The sequence below is a fragment of the Lacerta agilis genome, chromosome 6 (assembly GCF_009819535.1).
Source record: "Lacerta agilis isolate rLacAgi1 chromosome 6, rLacAgi1.pri, whole genome shotgun sequence".
NCBI classification, from domain to species: domain Eukaryota; kingdom Metazoa; phylum Chordata; class Lepidosauria; order Squamata; family Lacertidae; genus Lacerta; species Lacerta agilis.
Genome location: NC_046317.1, coordinates 68,501,221 through 68,517,901, shown reverse-complemented (window position 1 = coordinate 68,517,901; position 16,681 = coordinate 68,501,221). Strand labels below are relative to the sequence as shown.

General features: G+C 42.1%; 1 protein-coding gene across 6 annotated transcripts in view; it reads left to right on the top strand.

Moving 5' to 3' along the window:
- DLGAP4 (DLG associated protein 4) overlaps positions 1 to 13,369 on the top strand; it is a 125,269-nt gene extending 111,900 nt beyond the window's left edge. For 5 of the 6 annotated variants that reach the window (XM_033153323.1, XM_033153324.1, XM_033153325.1 and 2 more), the window contains 6 exons: positions 2,508 to 2,869; positions 5,971 to 6,062; positions 6,529 to 6,938; positions 7,958 to 8,049; positions 9,424 to 9,576; positions 10,513 to 13,369. In XM_033153323.1, the coding sequence (XP_033009214.1) occupies positions 2,508 to 2,869; positions 5,971 to 6,062; positions 6,529 to 6,938; positions 7,958 to 8,049; positions 9,424 to 9,576; positions 10,513 to 10,731 (1,328 nt within the window). In that variant the 3' untranslated portion in view covers positions 10,732 to 13,369. Of the gene's footprint in view, positions 1 to 2,507; positions 2,870 to 5,970; positions 6,063 to 6,528; positions 6,939 to 7,957; positions 8,050 to 9,423; positions 9,577 to 10,512 lie in introns of those variants that run through there. The other variant, XM_033153328.1, reaches the window with a different exon arrangement.
- The last annotated feature ends 3,312 nt before the right edge of the window (positions 13,370 to 16,681 follow it).

Here is a 16,681-nt window from a genome sequence, read left to right as displayed (position 1 = left end):
GTTAATTATGAGGAGTAAAATCAGTATTCATTATGTAATCTGCTTAGGAAAGTCCTTATAATAACTGCCCTTTGAGTAATGCAGGGTCGCTTTTTAATGAATGCTGAAAACAGACCAGGGAAAAGATGAGGGCTTCAAATATGTGTGGCCTGCAACAAAATATTGCAGTGTGTGTTCTTCTCACAGGCGTGTCCTGTTCAGAATTCCTTCTAGGCAGCCATGGCTGTACCTAGCAAATAATTCTGTTCTTTCCTTTCTACTTTTGCTTTTACAATGGACACGCAACATTCTATGGCTACTGAGCATGCTTATTGGACTGGCTTTGGGTAGGGGCAGGATTGGTCAATAAATTTAATGTATGTCTTGGGGTTCCCCCAGGTATACATTTACTCCCTCTTGTTTCTCTGTAGTCCTGTTTTGACTCTGTTTCTGTCAGCACTGACTACCGGTACTTTAGTTAATGGTTAAGAGGTAGAATCAGGATGCAATGCATATAGTTCAGTGCACAGAGTGTACAATTGCCTACACTCAAACCATTCTTACAAACAATATCAAGTATGTTCTCCATTTATTCATGTCTGTCTTCTGATACTATTTCAGATAGAAACAACTTTGGGGCTAGTATTTCATATCAACTGTATTGGGAGGTTGTGCTTGGACATAATGATAAATTATGGGCTATTGTTGAAAAGGCAATGCTTGTGCTTGAATGATCCGCTTCTCCTATTTCTTCTCCAGTGTAGCCAAAGAAGGAATCTGTTTTCAGCTAACCGTAGTTTAGCCTTACGTCTGAACCTGGAAAAACTATGGTTAATCTCAACTGTGGCTTATTGAAACAAGTCAGCAACAAAAAAAAAACCCCATAGGTTAGCTGCCTTCGGACATAATTATACATAATGAGTTGGCCACTGAGTGGCTGAAGAGTTGTGAAGTAAACAAACAAAACAATAGCTTATCCTACATTTTTCTATATAAAATGCTTGAGCTGACTTACAAAGTAAGATTAAAATAATTTCAAATACACATAGCCTGTTTAAAATATACAAAATACATATTTGAAACCATAAAATACTAAAATAAAAGAAGCTGGTTCACAATAAAAGCAGGTTTTCATGCTTAAAATATATAGGTAATTTTAAAATAGTCCCTAGATAGGAGTAAAGACTTCTGTTGTTAGGTTAACTTTATATGCCAACTATTCTGTAGCTGTTGCCAAAGGAAGTTGGAATCCACCTTATAAGCTCTTGCAGCGACACCCACCCACAAGTATGCACTAAACTCAAACTTCAGCACATGTGCATCACTTTTCAGTTAGCTTAGATCCAGGTCCCTGTAAAACTGGCTGAATATGGATGTGTTGGTGGCATTATTTATTAAGTCCATCTTATTTGTGACATTGCTTTCTGACAGGAGCTGCCTTTTTATAGAAAAAATGAATTATTGTGACACCTTGAAACTAGGAATTTTTATTAAAGTATAAGCTTTCAAGAACTATAATCCACTTCATCAGTTGTATATACCAGAGATTCTGTAGTTACTGCTAAAAAAAGCTGGCACCTGACGAAGTTGACTCTAGCCCACAAAAGCTTAGGCCTCATCAAAATGGCTTCGAGTTGCATTCATTGTAGTTCTGTGGTGAACTTTCCATCACTGAAAGGGTTTTTCCTTGCACAATGTAAGGTTCACCCCCTCTCTTCACCCATGTGCCCCCTAAATCTGTTTTAGAGGTTCCCTCAACCCTCTGGAGCAGATTTGAGGAGGTCATGGGGCATGCAGGGGGGAGGAGAGGGAGGAAAGTCCCATTGAGTAAATGGAAGTCATTCCGCTCACACAATCAAGCTCTCTCGTCTTTAAGCTGCTACAAAATGCTTTGTTATTTACTGAAACTATATAGCAAGTTTATTATATTAAGTTTAGGTTCCACATCAATAAAGTTGTGGAATGCCCCATTGTTCTAGCTCCAGAATCTGAGTGGCTTTTTAGTAAGCCTGGAGCTTTATTTCTCAAAAATATTGTTTTTCAACAAAAGTGAGCATGGCTGGTGTCTCACAGCATCTTTCTGTGGCATTTCTCATTTTCTAGGTCCAAGTACCAGGTTGGTCAAGATACTGAAACTTTCCACTGATGGGTTCAAACACCAAGAGGTGGTTTTATCAGGACCTTATATATAAAGCAAAATTGTAGGCTTCCACCCCACTACTGTGTAGCCCCTTTCAAGTGTGGCTTGCTTTATAGCTTTTTGGAGGGTTCTTCCTCACTTTTTTCATTATCTTCCAGTCTGTGTTATGGTGTTCCTCTTGAATTTCACAGCAGAGTAGTGCTGGCTATTAACGTGCTTTGGGCTGCTCTGTGCATAGGCTGGCCTATTCTGCATCTATGCTTGTTAGCTTCTCTAAACATTGTTACCAATTTGCCTTTCCTCTCAACTCACTGGGTTTTTGCTGCTTTCTCTTCTATCTTCTGCTTCCCTTCTCCCCCGCCACAATTTCTCGCTGCCGCTGTCGCAGGTTCGGCATGCCTAGTGGGCTATAAAAAGACACCACCACCAGTCCCACCTCGGACCACCTCAAAGCCGTTCATCTCTGTCACCGTGCAGAGCAGCACCGAATCGGCACAAGACAACTACCTGGACAACCAGGACCACAAGAGCGAGGTCAACAGCCAGTCAGGACTGAGCAATTCCTCGGATAGCTTAGACAGCACCAGACCACCCAGCGTGACAAGAGGAAGCATTGTGCCTCCAGCCAGGGAGCCTCCTGAATTACCCCAGAAAAATGCAACCTTGAAGAGCGACAAGGGGACCCTGACAAGTGAGGAGCCAAAGGTGGAGAATATCCCCAAAAGGAAGCTGTCATCTATAGGAATACAAGTATGGAATCGTTTGTTCTCATTAGCACTAGAAGATGTTCTTAATGTAACCATTTTTACATGTGCATACTTGTTTCACTGCTCTGGCATCTGTGCCCGCTTGGTGTGCCTCTGCTGAACTTTGACTTTATAAAAGTCCAGGGGCACTTGAGAAGAAATTAATTAAGGCATATATAGTGAACAGGCCTATAGGAAAAAATTTCTTTGATAACCCCCCCCTCCCACATTGGTAGCACCACGAGTCCACTTGTTGAAGCCCATAAGAGAGAGGTGTTTACAGTGCAGACATGCTAAAGAATCACAGGGTTCAGCCCAATCCTAAGACGTGCATTGTGCAATTGAATCGACTCAGTTCTAAATCAAGAGAAGTTTACCTTATTAATTAAAATCAAGTTCCTGTATCCCACACACAGTGTAGTAAACCTTGGCTGTTAGTCAGTAAGATTTCGACTTTTACATGGCAGATGTTCTGACTGCAGAATTCTGCAAAAACACATGCAAGTTCAAATATTGTGGAAGTGGCATACTAAGTACTTAAACATACATTTTCATTGGCTTTCTGTCAAATAATGATTCTTTGGTTCCTGGATTTCCTGTAAATTCACAGGGAATCTAATGGCATTGTTAAAATATAGTCAGGAATGCATGCACTGCTGTACATGATCCAGAAAAGTAAGTAATGTTCTGCCTTCTGCAGTCAGATTTCCAGAACAGCTACACATTCCTTCCTTACTGGAAGCTTTGCAGTTGCTTCCCATGCTGATCCAAAGACTTGTGCTCACCCAAGTAAGAAATTACCTGAGTGCAAATCCAATTGTTGTTAGCAGGAACAGATTAACTTCAACAAATACATGTTCTTCACTGCACAAAACCTTTTGTGTGTTGGTCTTCGAACTATGAGTAGTTCTAGGTTACCCAACTTATTTATTTATTCAGAATATTTATCAACAGCTTCATTAAAAAAAACCAACTATAGCATTGTACAACAAGATATAAATATGAAATCTTACACAGCAAAAAATGCAAATGAAACAGATCTGGCAGAATTACACAGTGGCCAGTGACATGCTAGAAACGTTCGGAGTAAATGGAAACGTTATAAGCAGAGGCTGAAAACACAGTTTTTGCATGTCTCATTACAGGAGGAAAGAATATTTTTTAAAAAAATATTGTTTTCCATAGAGTTGATGCTTCTTACAGCAGAGAAAGCATACAGTTGTTCACTTGTTGCAAAGGATCCAGGCACATTACCTCTAGGCATGTTTATTCATGAGATAATTTGTACCCGGCTTCATCCACCTAAAAGGAGCCTTCAAGAGCAGGTTAACAATAGTATTAAAATAAAAAAGCAAATATTAAAAAGCAGGCATGAAACAACAGTGAATGAAAACACAAGTTCAGTCCCTGTACGGGACAGCTGCATATTGCTGCATTGCAGAGGGTTGAGCTAGATGATCCACAGGGGCCCTTCCAACTACACATATTGATGAAATCTCACCAAATCTAGCAGCAGAAAGACAAGTTAGTGCTTCTGTTGTGAAGATACTGAGATGTTGGTTATGAAGATACTGGTATCACAGGCACCCATTGGATAATTCCTGTGACATGATAGAACTGTCCTATGTCCCCACTCGTTAACACTTATTTTAAAGAATAATTTAAATAGCTTATGAAATAGTACAATTGCTGAATCACAACTGCAGAAGCACTTGTGTAGCTCTTTAAAACAGGGCACTAGCAAAGCTGCTTCTTTCCCACACTCTATAAAACACTCCACCATTATTATTAGTTACCTGCACCTTTTCTTCACATTTCAAGTTGGAAGCTTGAAACTCTGTACTTCCTCTATCCTGCATCAGTCACATCCCTCTGAGACATGCTGTACCAACTCTCCTTTCCTCTCTGTCCCACCCTCTGCCTATTACAGTACACATGGGAATACAGTATTGTGCTCCTAGAAGTGCACTGGCACAGATATAAGCACTAAAGGAAAACTGTGTTGGGTTTAGATAGCCCAAGATTATGCAAATCCATATTGGCTAAAGCTGCTGGCATCTTTGAAGCTAAGAAATTATCTCCGCCTACAAGTTATAACACCAGTCTGTGCTATACTATCTTGTTCACACTTACCGGTATATTTGCTTTGCCTGCTGGGAGCTTTGATGCAGTCACTTCGCCTTCACCAAAAGTCTTTAAATGGAGCTATAAATTGTTGCATTGCTGAGGTCTACATCAGTTCTGAGTACTACCTTGACCCTGATTCTTCCTTATGCAAGCAATAACTTGTGTTCCCTCTGGGTTGTTTGTTTTTCCCTATCCCATTCCCAAATACTTGGTGAATAGATGGGGAATTACAGAGAAATGCCATCTTTAAAATGTCCTTTTAAGAGCAGCTGTAAGTATAATATCAAAATATTAAAACCTTTCCTTTATACCAACTTATACTCCGGCCACTTAAAACAGCCTAAATAATATGTAGCGGGATAGGATAAATATGGTATCTTTGTGCCTTCTTCCTAATAGCAAGTTCACCTGGCGTCTATACAAGAACATTAGTGGTTCTTGTTTTTATCCATAGGCTGCCTTGAGTCCCATCAGGGAAGAAGGCAGGCTATGAATAAAAAAATAACTGTGTAATAAAGCCAATATTCCTATTCAGAGTTCTGTTTTGCCCCATCCCAGTGCTTCTAAAGTTCCCTCTAGGATCACCAAGAAAGTATAAGAATTTTATATTCCAAAGGTAAACATAAAAGCAGTTTGAAGTTTCACATCACAGATGCATAACTATTCAGTTAAAAATCCCTGACTAATCAAAAATCTACTGCGAATGGCAACAGCCTTGAAATTAGCTTTAGATAGGATGGCATTGGCCTGGTTTATGGTGCCAGCGGCCTCGTTTCCCTCCCTCTCCCCATCTCCATGGCTAAAAAGGAAGAAAAGAAAATGTGCTGCCTTTTGATGTGTGCTGTTTGCATGACCAGTGCATGTGTGTGTGTGTGTGTGTGTGTTTGCGTGCATGCATGCCTCCTTCCTTCAAATGTGAATTCTAGCAGCAAGTTTTTGTGTTTTTGTTTTTTTTGTTTGTATCTTTTTGTTAATAAGGTTGACTGCCTTCAGCCAGTGGCAAAAGAGGAGCCCCCTCCATCAGCCACCAAATTCCAGTCCATCGGGGTACAGGTAGAGGACGAGTGGCGGTAAGTGGAAGACGCAGGCTTTTTTGAAAAAAAACCTCGTCCAGCTGCAGTTTTCCATTTTATAGTTTAGTTCCCTCTTTCTTTTTTCCTGCCTCAAATCACTGAGCATTGATGGGTTGCAGAACCTCTCTCAGTAGTAGCATGTTGGCTTAGTAATGTAGGTGAATCATTGGAAACCTGAAATAAAAAAATTAAATAAAAATAGAACTGAAAATGTAATTATAGATGTGTGCCAGTCTTTTTGTTTGGATGGCCTATTGCAGTGAGCAGGCAACCTTATAATTTTGTCTGTCTGCATGTGTGCGTGTGTGTCTGTGTGCAGAGAGGAACGGGGCAAGGAAACGCAGTTCAGCTGCAGGTGCCCCGAACAGATGCAGATTGTTGTGTCTGTGTGCCAAGTAACGAATCAGCCCTCCCCAAGAGCTGCTTCCTCTGATTCTCTCTCTTTCCCTTCTTCTCTTTGTAGCAACAGCCACTCTCACAGCATGTCCACCAAGCAGGATACAGATTCTGATTCACAAGAACCGAACAACTCTACCTGTAAATCACCTGAGAGAAGCCTTGCTGATTGCCCCCCATGCAACAACTCCAACAGCCTTGATGCCAGTACGAGGCAAACAGCCATGCCCTCCCAGATCAAGAGAAACCTCTCCTATGGAGATAGCAATGACCCAGCCCTAGAGCCTTCCTCTCTTCCTCCTCCAGACCCCTGGCTTGAAACATCCACCAACACTCCATCAGAACCAACACAGCCAGGAGCTTGCCGAAGGGACGGGTATTGGTTTCAGAAGCTGCTGCAGGCGGAGACTGAAAGGTTAGAAGGATGGTGTCGTCAGATGGACCAAGAGACCAAAGAGAATAATCTTTCTGAAGAAGGTTGGTATTGATAATAAACTGACTCTGGTGACAAAGGAGATTTCAGTCTGAAATGGGGAAATTTTTTCCTGACACAGTGTTCATGAATGAGTGTGAGGCTGGGCCAAATAGCAACTTATTGAAAGGAACACTTCATATTTTTTACTGGGGATCTTGTAGAGAAAGGAAGTGGAGAGCCTTGTTCAAATTCTTTTTTCTTCTTCAATATTGTAGGGACAGTGGCAACAATCTGTAGTTTCTTCAGATGTGTTTTTCACTTCATTGTTTTCAGTGATACTATGGAGAGAATCTGCTATCTAATTTTCCTTGAGATCATGTTTAGCTATGTCACTCCATTCCCTGTTCTGAGGAAATTAAAGTGTAGATGGAACCTGAATGATAGTGCTCTCTTGAGACCTTTAAATGTGGCTGCAGAGTGGGTAGACAGCTTCATTTTTTTTTTAACAATTCAGGGATGTATTCAAAAACTCCATGTTTTTATGTGTGACTTAAAAAAAAACAACCAAAATACTGCACCTGGCAAAACTGAAATGATGTCAGTGTTGGGTGGAGATAGGCCAGCAAATAGAAAGCTGTCGCTCAGACATCTGTGATGAGGGTAAGTTGCGCTCAGAGATGTTGGGCTTTTTGATGGCATTGTGTCCTCAAATGCTATGGAGGGGCCTTTGAGAGAATATTAAATAAGGCTTCTCGCTATCCCTGCTAGACTTCACTAGCACTGTATTACAAACAAAGAAACTGGCAGCAGTATGGCTGTCTGCCATTCCCGATGGTGGCTGCTGTACAGGGTGCTGCTGTTGGCAGTAGAACAAGGGCTAACAAAACATGCCCTCACAAAGGAGCCATGAGTCATTTCTAATGGCTTGTCATTAATGGCTCCCGAATGAAAAACACTTTGGTTACTGAAGGGAAAGGAAGATAAATCTGAAGGACAAAGGGAGCCACTCTCACCTCAAATATCCTTATATGTTCTGTTTTTCAAAACACTTCATCTTCTAAAATACACCTTTCTAATTCAGTCTTAGGCAAAGTCCTCAGTGCAGTGGGCAGTGCACAATTACTAATGTCACAGAAGTTCCAGCAATTCCGTGGCCTCTGTGACCAAAACTTGGTGAGTGTGGAGATCTCTGTAATTGCTATAAACTGTGTCCAAGCGGGAGGAGTATTTGGTTACTTATTAGGCTTTTGCCTAAGAAGTAAAAATTGTGGCAGTGTGCCTACAGTTCTCTTCTGCCAAGTACCTCAGTGCAGTTTTTTAACTCAGCCATGTTCCCATCCCAGAGAGACCCCTGGATGAGTTGTCTCTTCCCCAGTACCAATCCACATACAACGATAGTGTTGAATGGGATTTTTTTTAAAAAAACTTAGAACCATATGGTAATGTAGATCAAAGATGATATGTAAGGACATTGCTGTGATTGAGGCAGCCACAAATTTGACCAAGTAAACCAGGGGAAACAAATTATGTTAAATTCTACTTGAAAAGCGTACGGATCTGCAGCAAGCAATTAAGAGTTTCCAATGTTGCAGTGCAGCGGAGGGGTGGGAGGGAGAAAAAAGATAAGTTTCCGGCCTTAGTGCTATGTTGAATGCAGCCAGGAGATTCAGACGTTTCCACATGAACGACCTTCAAGTCTCATCTTCAACATTAACTCTAAATTGTTGTTACAGGTAGAGGTAGCCATGTTGGTCTGCCATAGTCAAAACAAACAAACAAAAATCCTTCCAGTAGCACCTTAGAGACCACCTAGGTTTGTTCTTGGTATGAGCTTTCGTGTGCATGCACACTTCTTCAAATACACAGATAAACAGAAGTCACCAGACCCTTATATATAGTGAGAGGGTGGGGAGGGGTATTACTCAGAAGGGTGGTGGGAATGGGTGATCGGCTGATAGGTGTGGGAAAACCTGTTAAAGACTGCAATTGGTCTTACAGGAAAAAGCAAGGGGTGAGATGGCTAAAAATAGCTTTGCCATGTATAATGAGATAAGAATCCAATGTCTTTGTTCAGACCAGCAACTTCAGTTTCAGAGACTGGAAAGAGAAGTCGCTGAATTGCAACTCATTACCAAACTTAAAACCATGGAGAGACCTGGTCTGAAGAAAGACATTGGGTTCTTATCTCATTATACATGACAAAGCTATTTTTAGCCATCTCACCACTTGCTTTTTCCTGTAAGACCAATTGCAGTCGTTAACAGTCATCAACAGGTTTTCCACACCCATCAGCCAATCACCCATTCCCACCGCCCTTCTGAGTAATAACCCTCCTCACTCTCTCACTATATATAAGGGTCTGGTGACTTTTGTTTCAGTGTATCTGAAGAAGTGTGCATGCACACAAAAGCTCATACCAAGAACAAACTTAGTTGGTCTCTAAGGTGCTACTAGAAGGAATTTTTTTTATTTTGTCTAAATTGTTGTGTATGTGTACAGTAGAAGTTGCAACGCTGTGGTTTTTCATTCACATTCTCTTTCTGTCAGAACCCCAATTCCAATCCCAGGCCCACAGCACAAGACCTTGCTGGTTTTTGGGATCTCTTACAATTGTCCATCGAAGACATCAGCATGAAATTTGATGAGCTGTACCACCTAAAGGCTAATGGCTGGCAGTTAATGGAGCCACCGGAGAAGAAGGTGAGCATGGAGCATTATAAAGAAACCATGCTTGGCAGCACAAGTTCAGGTGGAGCATTTGAAAAGAAAAGTGGCTTGGCAATGTAATGTCTCTGGTCTGTGCTAGGCAGCTTAATTTACAGCATAATCCTAAGAGTTTTCTTGGAAGTTAAACCTGCTGGTCTAACCAATGGGATTTGCTTCCAGTAAATGTGCCTGATCAGTTTTTGTTTTATTTATTATTTGATTTTCAAAATTCTCACACACACACACACACACACACATTGCACATGCTTCCAAGGCAGTTTACAAAAATGAGACCAAATACAAATAATAATAATGTTGTATATATTGAGGTCCTCGGGCATCTTGCAAAATTTAGAGGTGGTTGTAGAAAGTTTTGCTATATTCCCCTGTTTGCTGTTAAAAACACAGATTGCAGGAGTCCAACTGCAGTTTTAGACCTGACCAAGGGGGGGGGGGGGAAACAGTAGAAAGTGTTTAGACCATTCTGAAATAGTATAAGAAAATTGGTGTAAAATTGCTAGATTAAAAGTCAGATCCTCCTGTCCAAATCTCCCTCCCCATGTTTCCCATCTCAGTTCTGATCTGTGCTCCTATAGGGTGCACAAGGCATAATTGTAGCACTAGTGAATGGTGTAAATTTATGCTACTTTACTGCAAATAGTCTATTTAAGCCCCAACTGTATTTTCTCACAGTTGTGAGTCAAGGGAACCTTACTTTGTGAATTCCAGTGGTTCTAATACCAATACTAAATGCGTTCACATTACTTACCAGCATGAATTTTTTAAAGAAAAAAAAAACCCAAAGCCTATGTGCTGAATAACAGCCTAAATTTTTGGCGCAGAACTTTAATTGCAGACAAAACTGTTGAGGAAGAGAACAGAGCTGCCTGCAGTTCCTTTTAACATTTTGCTGTTCTTTTTTCCCTGAAGGAAGAGAAGAAGCCGCCCCCTCCTGTGCCAAAGAAGCCAGCCAAACCTAAATCCCAGCTGAACCGGGACAAGGCCTCTGACTCGGTGGATAAACAGCGCCAGGAAGCCCGCAAGCGCCTCATGGCAGCCAAGCGCGCTGCCTCAGTCCGGCAGAACTCTGCCACCGAGAGCGCGGACAGCATTGAAATCTACGTTCCCGAGGCACAGACCCGTCTTTGAGCAAGGGGAAGAGGAAGAAAACACACTCTTTTTCATGACATTAAAAAGGAAAAATAAGGTTCACTAAATTTAGTGCGATTTATTTGGTCTAGAGACACAGAGCCAATCGTACAAAGGGCTCCCAATTTGGCTATCTCTCTGTCTCTCTCTCTCTTCTTCTTTTTCCCCCTCTCCAGCTTTAAGTAATGAAAATTTTGAAGGAGAATCCCTTCCTGGTTCTATGGTTTGGGTTTCTCTCTCTCTCTCTCCCTCCCACCCTGTTTCACACTGGCTGTGGTGTGGTGGAACAGACTCTTGGAAACACAGCCCTTCAGACTTGGAACTGCAACCTTTTTACTTGTTCTATCTAAGGAGAATTATTAGCTTGTTTACATGAAATGGACAAAAATTGAAACAAAGCCTTGGGCACTTGCCATGCTGCGCTTTTTTCTCCTCACTGTATTCTTTCTGTCTTCCCCTCCACAAAGTCTTTCTTTTCCCCCTCTCTGCTCTTGTTCTACTCCTGCTCCTAATTTTTCTCCTGTTCTATAGTTGTTAGCTTCCCTTTCTTTGTCATCCTTTTTCTGCATGGTGTCTTTTACTGTGTTAGAAGTAAACTCTTCCACAGAGCTCCAGAAGAAAACACCCTGTTCAGTGTGTGCTGTTGTTGCACTCTGCTAGCAAGCAGCCTTTTGATTTTATTATGTATTGTTTTCCCTTAGAGGTGGGTTGGGAGTAGGTGGCCCGGGGTGGGGTGGGGTGGGTGGCAGCGGGGCTTTGGTTTAATTATGTAAAGCGAGGGTGAGATCTGTGGGATGTAAATGGAGTGGGATGTTAACACAGCCTGGAAGCAAAACAAGTGCAATAAGATAGTTGTTGTGGCCTGTGCACACTCCCTTGAATGATGCTGCAACAGAAAGATTTCCTGCACAGGGTGCTCAGTCAGAAATACAGCATGGATTCATAGGTTCCCCCCCCCACACACACACTTCTGTTCTCTTTCCTGTAATCCCCCCTCCCTGCTATTTTTATGTGTGTTTTTTGTGTGTGCAAAGATCTGTGTATAAGAAAGCAGCTGCTACACAAGGGTGTGGGGGGAGGGACTTGTATCAAAGGGGTGTGTAATATTCTTCAGTGGAGGACAATGGCTTTTGTACAGAAAATCAAAGAGGAGGTAGCTGATGGAGACTTGGCAGTTTGCCTGCCCACTTGTATGTATGTGTACATATGCACATATACACTTAGTAGGATCTGTATATTTAACTCGTATACACACACACTCACACACACGTACCCATTCACACATGCACGCATTCAGGGGTGTCTTTAAATAGCACCTCGGTGAGGGTGGGTGTATGTATAGCATATATTTTTACATGTACTATAGCTAGATGTGTGTAAAAGTGTGTGCAAAAATATATACCCTGCATATTTTCAGGTTCCTCTTGCCCATCCCACCCCTCTGTGTCCCATCTTATTTGGGGATGCTGACATCAACCTTCAGTTTGACCCTCCTCTCTTTCTCCTCTCCCATTTTGGCCTCATTTTGTGGAGCCAGGAGTCAAATAGCCAATTCCAACTTTCTCCTCTGCCCACCACCTTGTGCCCCCTCCCCCCACCAGGAAAAGTGTGCATTTGTCTGAAAGCTGTGCACTACCATTGTGGAAGATGATAGAGGTTGTTCAGGTGGTCAAAACTCCAAAGGAATTTTATTCTGGTGCATTAGTAATTTAAGGAGGTGATGATAAAACGCTACAACTTAATCATGTCAGTGAATGCTGTGTACAGTGTCTATGCATAGAGAGTGTTACAGATTTCTCCAGCTGCCCACATAATGTGCATCTTTGTAACCTGTGGAAGCTTGGCCATATAGACCGTGGCTTCAAATCAAGCTTGATTTATTCCCCCCTTTTCCTTTCCCCTACCTCAAATGTCTTTATAACAATGGTAGACAGTCCTTGACTGACTTTTGAAACAAATGGCTGACTTTCACAGTTCTTTGTATTAAAATTTGAAATGTGTGGAATATGACTTGTTTTACTCACGTTTCCAAAGGCAGCAATCTCGGGGAATTAGGCGGGTAATTGCTTGATGGACTCAGTTGCTGGCGAGTGTCTTTTAGCTCGGAGATTCCCGCTTGAAGTCAACGGGATTAAACGTTAAATCTATGTACATCCACCTTAATTGGTTTTATGGACAGCAGCCTAGGCGACCTTTCACTTCCCCTGCCTCAGTGCTGCTTCTTGTAATTATGTAGCAGCAAACAAATGTTTCCCCCCACATGTAACATAGAAGAGAACACACTGATTCCCTGTTCTCTGGCATGTCTACCCACACGACCCATGTATTTACCACATTTGTCCTTTTTATATCTTAGGTATATTCAAAAAGTGTTTCATGTGTACACCTAAAAAAGGTGTGAAGTGGCTTCAGTCTGTCGCAATAAGAATAGAAGTGGTACTGGATTCAAAAGACACTGTGAAGGAAGCTTGAGTCATGAACAGAGATCTCTCCGGAGGTCTTCAGCTTTGCTAACCATAGGTAGGAAATAGGTGTGGGCTTTCATCTAGTTGGTGGGGTGAGATCAAAGCAAAAGCAGTTGGCTGGTTTTACAAGTGACTGGATTTCAATAAACCTTCACCTCATTTTATAGCTCTGAGCATTCTTCTGTTGTTGTTTTTTTAAGTAGTGTAATTAGTAGTCACTGCTTCTTGAGCTGCAAGACAGCACTGAAAGATGGATATCACTTGCATGAAATGACATAGAAGCATAAACATTATTGCAGTGGCTGGATTAGTGTAACTGTCAATTGTCCTTTGCTTTGATAGACCTCCCGCCTCTGCAGGAGACCCAGTCTGAGGAAAGTGCTTTATGTACAAATTAGTTTCACCTAATAGGGTGACAAGGTAGCAAATGACCTACGTTTGGTAGTTCACCAATACTACCCTCTTCATGACAGAAACCTTTTCATCCAGGGATGAAACAATTGTCTTTCCAGACACCCAGATCTCTACAGTCTCTGCAGGGGCAGAAAGCCAGTGGCCCAGTAGGTGGGAGAGGGAAAACAACAACAACCTTGCTTCTGGAACACAAACTTCCAAACCTGTTAAATTTCATTTGTCCTTCTGTGTGCCATGAAAGTTAGCAGCTTGGTTAAATGGAGCTTTTAAGACTTCTGCATGGGTGTGATGAGGATGTAGCCAATGCCTGCCCTCAATCAGGTGAGGCCTGTTAAGTAGATTGCAAAATTCATTTGTTTCAGCTATCCTTATATTGGTCCAGTCTTTTCTCCCCGCACCATGCTGTTCCAAGGCATAGAAAGAAATAGGTTTGTTCCCAGTAACAAGGCTAGGAAGATTGTTGTGACTTACTCATCCCTTGTAGCAATAGTTCTGGAGAAAGATTATTGGTCAGTGGGGAGTTTTCCCCTCAAGAAACAACCCAAAAAGAACCATCCCTGAGATGCCTGTTTGGTGAAACTTCTCCAAATATGTTTTTATAGCTCTGTTTGTCTAATAATTCTGAGGATGTAAAAACCAATGTCCATAGTGCTTTGATCGATAACATGATTTTGTTTTTCCAACTATGAAAACAAAAAAGGTGGCCCTTCCTCCCCCAAAGTGATTTCACATGCTACCCTTAGTTTTATAGTTGGGGGGGGGGGCAGGAAGAAATAATAGCTTCTTAGCCCCATAGTGGTTAACTTTGTGGCAATATTTTTTAAAGAAAAATGAGACAAAAAACCTTGTATCTAGACCCAGCGGCCCAACGTCTTGTAATGGGAACCTTGCTGCCATTGTAAACGACAGTAAAACAAAGACAGGCGCTTCTTTTGTGCCCTTGCGCCTCAGTCTCTTGCAGTTTGTGATCTTTACTCTCTGAACTCCATTCTAGAGCAGGCAACCAGATTCAACAAGTAAAGTGGGGATGGGGAAATCATGTTTCTAAAACAACCAAGGGTTTTAATTAGATTAGGGAATGTTTTTTGTCACCCGTGAGGGCATGACCAAATCAATCATTAATAATAAAACAAAAATAAAAATAACCTTGGTCAGAGCATTTTATAAACTCAAGTTTATTGACTTGCATGGCAATCTAACACAGTTGGGTGTTTCTTTTTCTCCTTTTTTTCCTATGGATATTGTAATACCAGAGTGTAAACTCAGTTTGGTTCTGCATATTACCCACTTGAAACACAGGACGCCAGGTAAGAAGCACTGCTGCAATGTTCTCAAATGTAATCGTATCTTTTCCCCTACTCTTGACTTTGAGATCATTTTATTGGCTGAATGTAGCATTTCCAATGAGGCATGGGTCCGTATCTGGCCGCTGGCTCAGAACAGCTGCTTAGTTCACAAAGGATGGCGACTTAGCCTGTTGCTCTTCTTCAAAGAGCGGCGATCTTTAAGATCAAATGTAAGAGGAATAGAAAGTAATGGGAGACCCTGAGTGATAGTCCTGAGATTGCAGAGCAGAATTACGTTTTGATTTCTGCAAAAGTTCATGTTGGCCACCTACAATTAACTATTGTCTAATGTGTGGAATGAGGATGCTCAAATTAATTTTTATGCAGGCTTATGCCAGCATGCTTCTGGAATAAGGGTTGCCAACCCTTTCCAGCCCATGGGCTTGTTTAGAATGTTAGGACTCATCTCCGATTTCTTCTCTCCCCCTTTCCCCGAATCACCCTTCCCTCTCCTCAAAGGACGGGGAGAACACACACACATTCAGATGCTTTGTTTTTACCAAGGAGTTAAGATACGGTACAATGAAAATAGATCCTCCTGAATGTGCATGATTTTGCATAGGCTTCTCCCACCCTGAAAAGAAACACCCATCCAAGTTTGTCTTTGAGAGAACCTAGGGTTATTTTAATCTTCATTATTTTTGCAGACATGATTTGGGATCTTTTATCAATCTCCTGTCTAATATAGAACAAATGTCTCTCAACATTTTGGGTTTTTTTGTTGTTGTTTTTTGGTACAAACTAGACCACATTCCCACAATAGGTGCCAGCAAGTACCTTTTCCAGAGCAGCCTTCCAACATCAAATGGCTGCTCAGCCCGGTGTGTATAGGCCAGTCTAACTGGGCTGTAAATCCAGGAGGAAAACTCTTGTTATGAGAGACTGGGGTCAATGGTCCAGATTTTACACAATTTAGCTGGGTCCAGTGGTGCACCCAGGTCCCTCTCCAACACCCTTCAGACCATCAGGCAGTGACAAGCATATACTTATATGTCAAGTACTAAAACATGGCAGGAATTTTAGTAAAGCTGCCTGTATAAAAATTGTCTGCTGGGAGAGACACTCCTCTGTCCTTTTTGCTATTGAGAATTGCATGTACCGTAACTAACCTCCTCTGCAGGACGCGGGTGGCGCTGTGGGTTAAACCAGAGAGCCTAGGGCTTGCTGATCAGAAGGTGGGTGGTTCAAATCTCCATGACGGGGTGAGCTCCCACTGCTCGGTTCCAGCTCCTGCCCACCTAGCAGTTCAAAAGTACGTCAAAGTGCAAGTAGATAAATAGGTACCGCTCCAGCGGGAAGGTAAACGGCATTTCTGTGTGCTGCTCTGGTTTCGCCAGAAGCGGCTTAGTCATACTGGCGACATGACCCGGAAGCTGTATGGCGGCTCCCTCTGCCAATAATGCGAGATGAGCGCCGCAACCAGAGTCGTTCGCGACTGGACCTAATGGTCAGGGGTCCCTTTACTGTTACCTTACAACCTCCTCTGCTTTGGTGTATGCAATAGCCAGCCTTTGCAGGTCCAGCTTGCATACCACCATGATGGTTTCCACCACCTTTTCATTTTGACAGGCCTTTAGCCTGCCACCAGGTGGTTTGTTTTTATACCCTGAGAAGTTATTTGCAAATGTTCTCACAGTGGCCATAAGCCTGTGGGAAACTGGGAAGCAGGATCTGAGCACAGGAGTCCTTCCCACTCCCGTGATTTCCAGCAACTGGTCATAATTG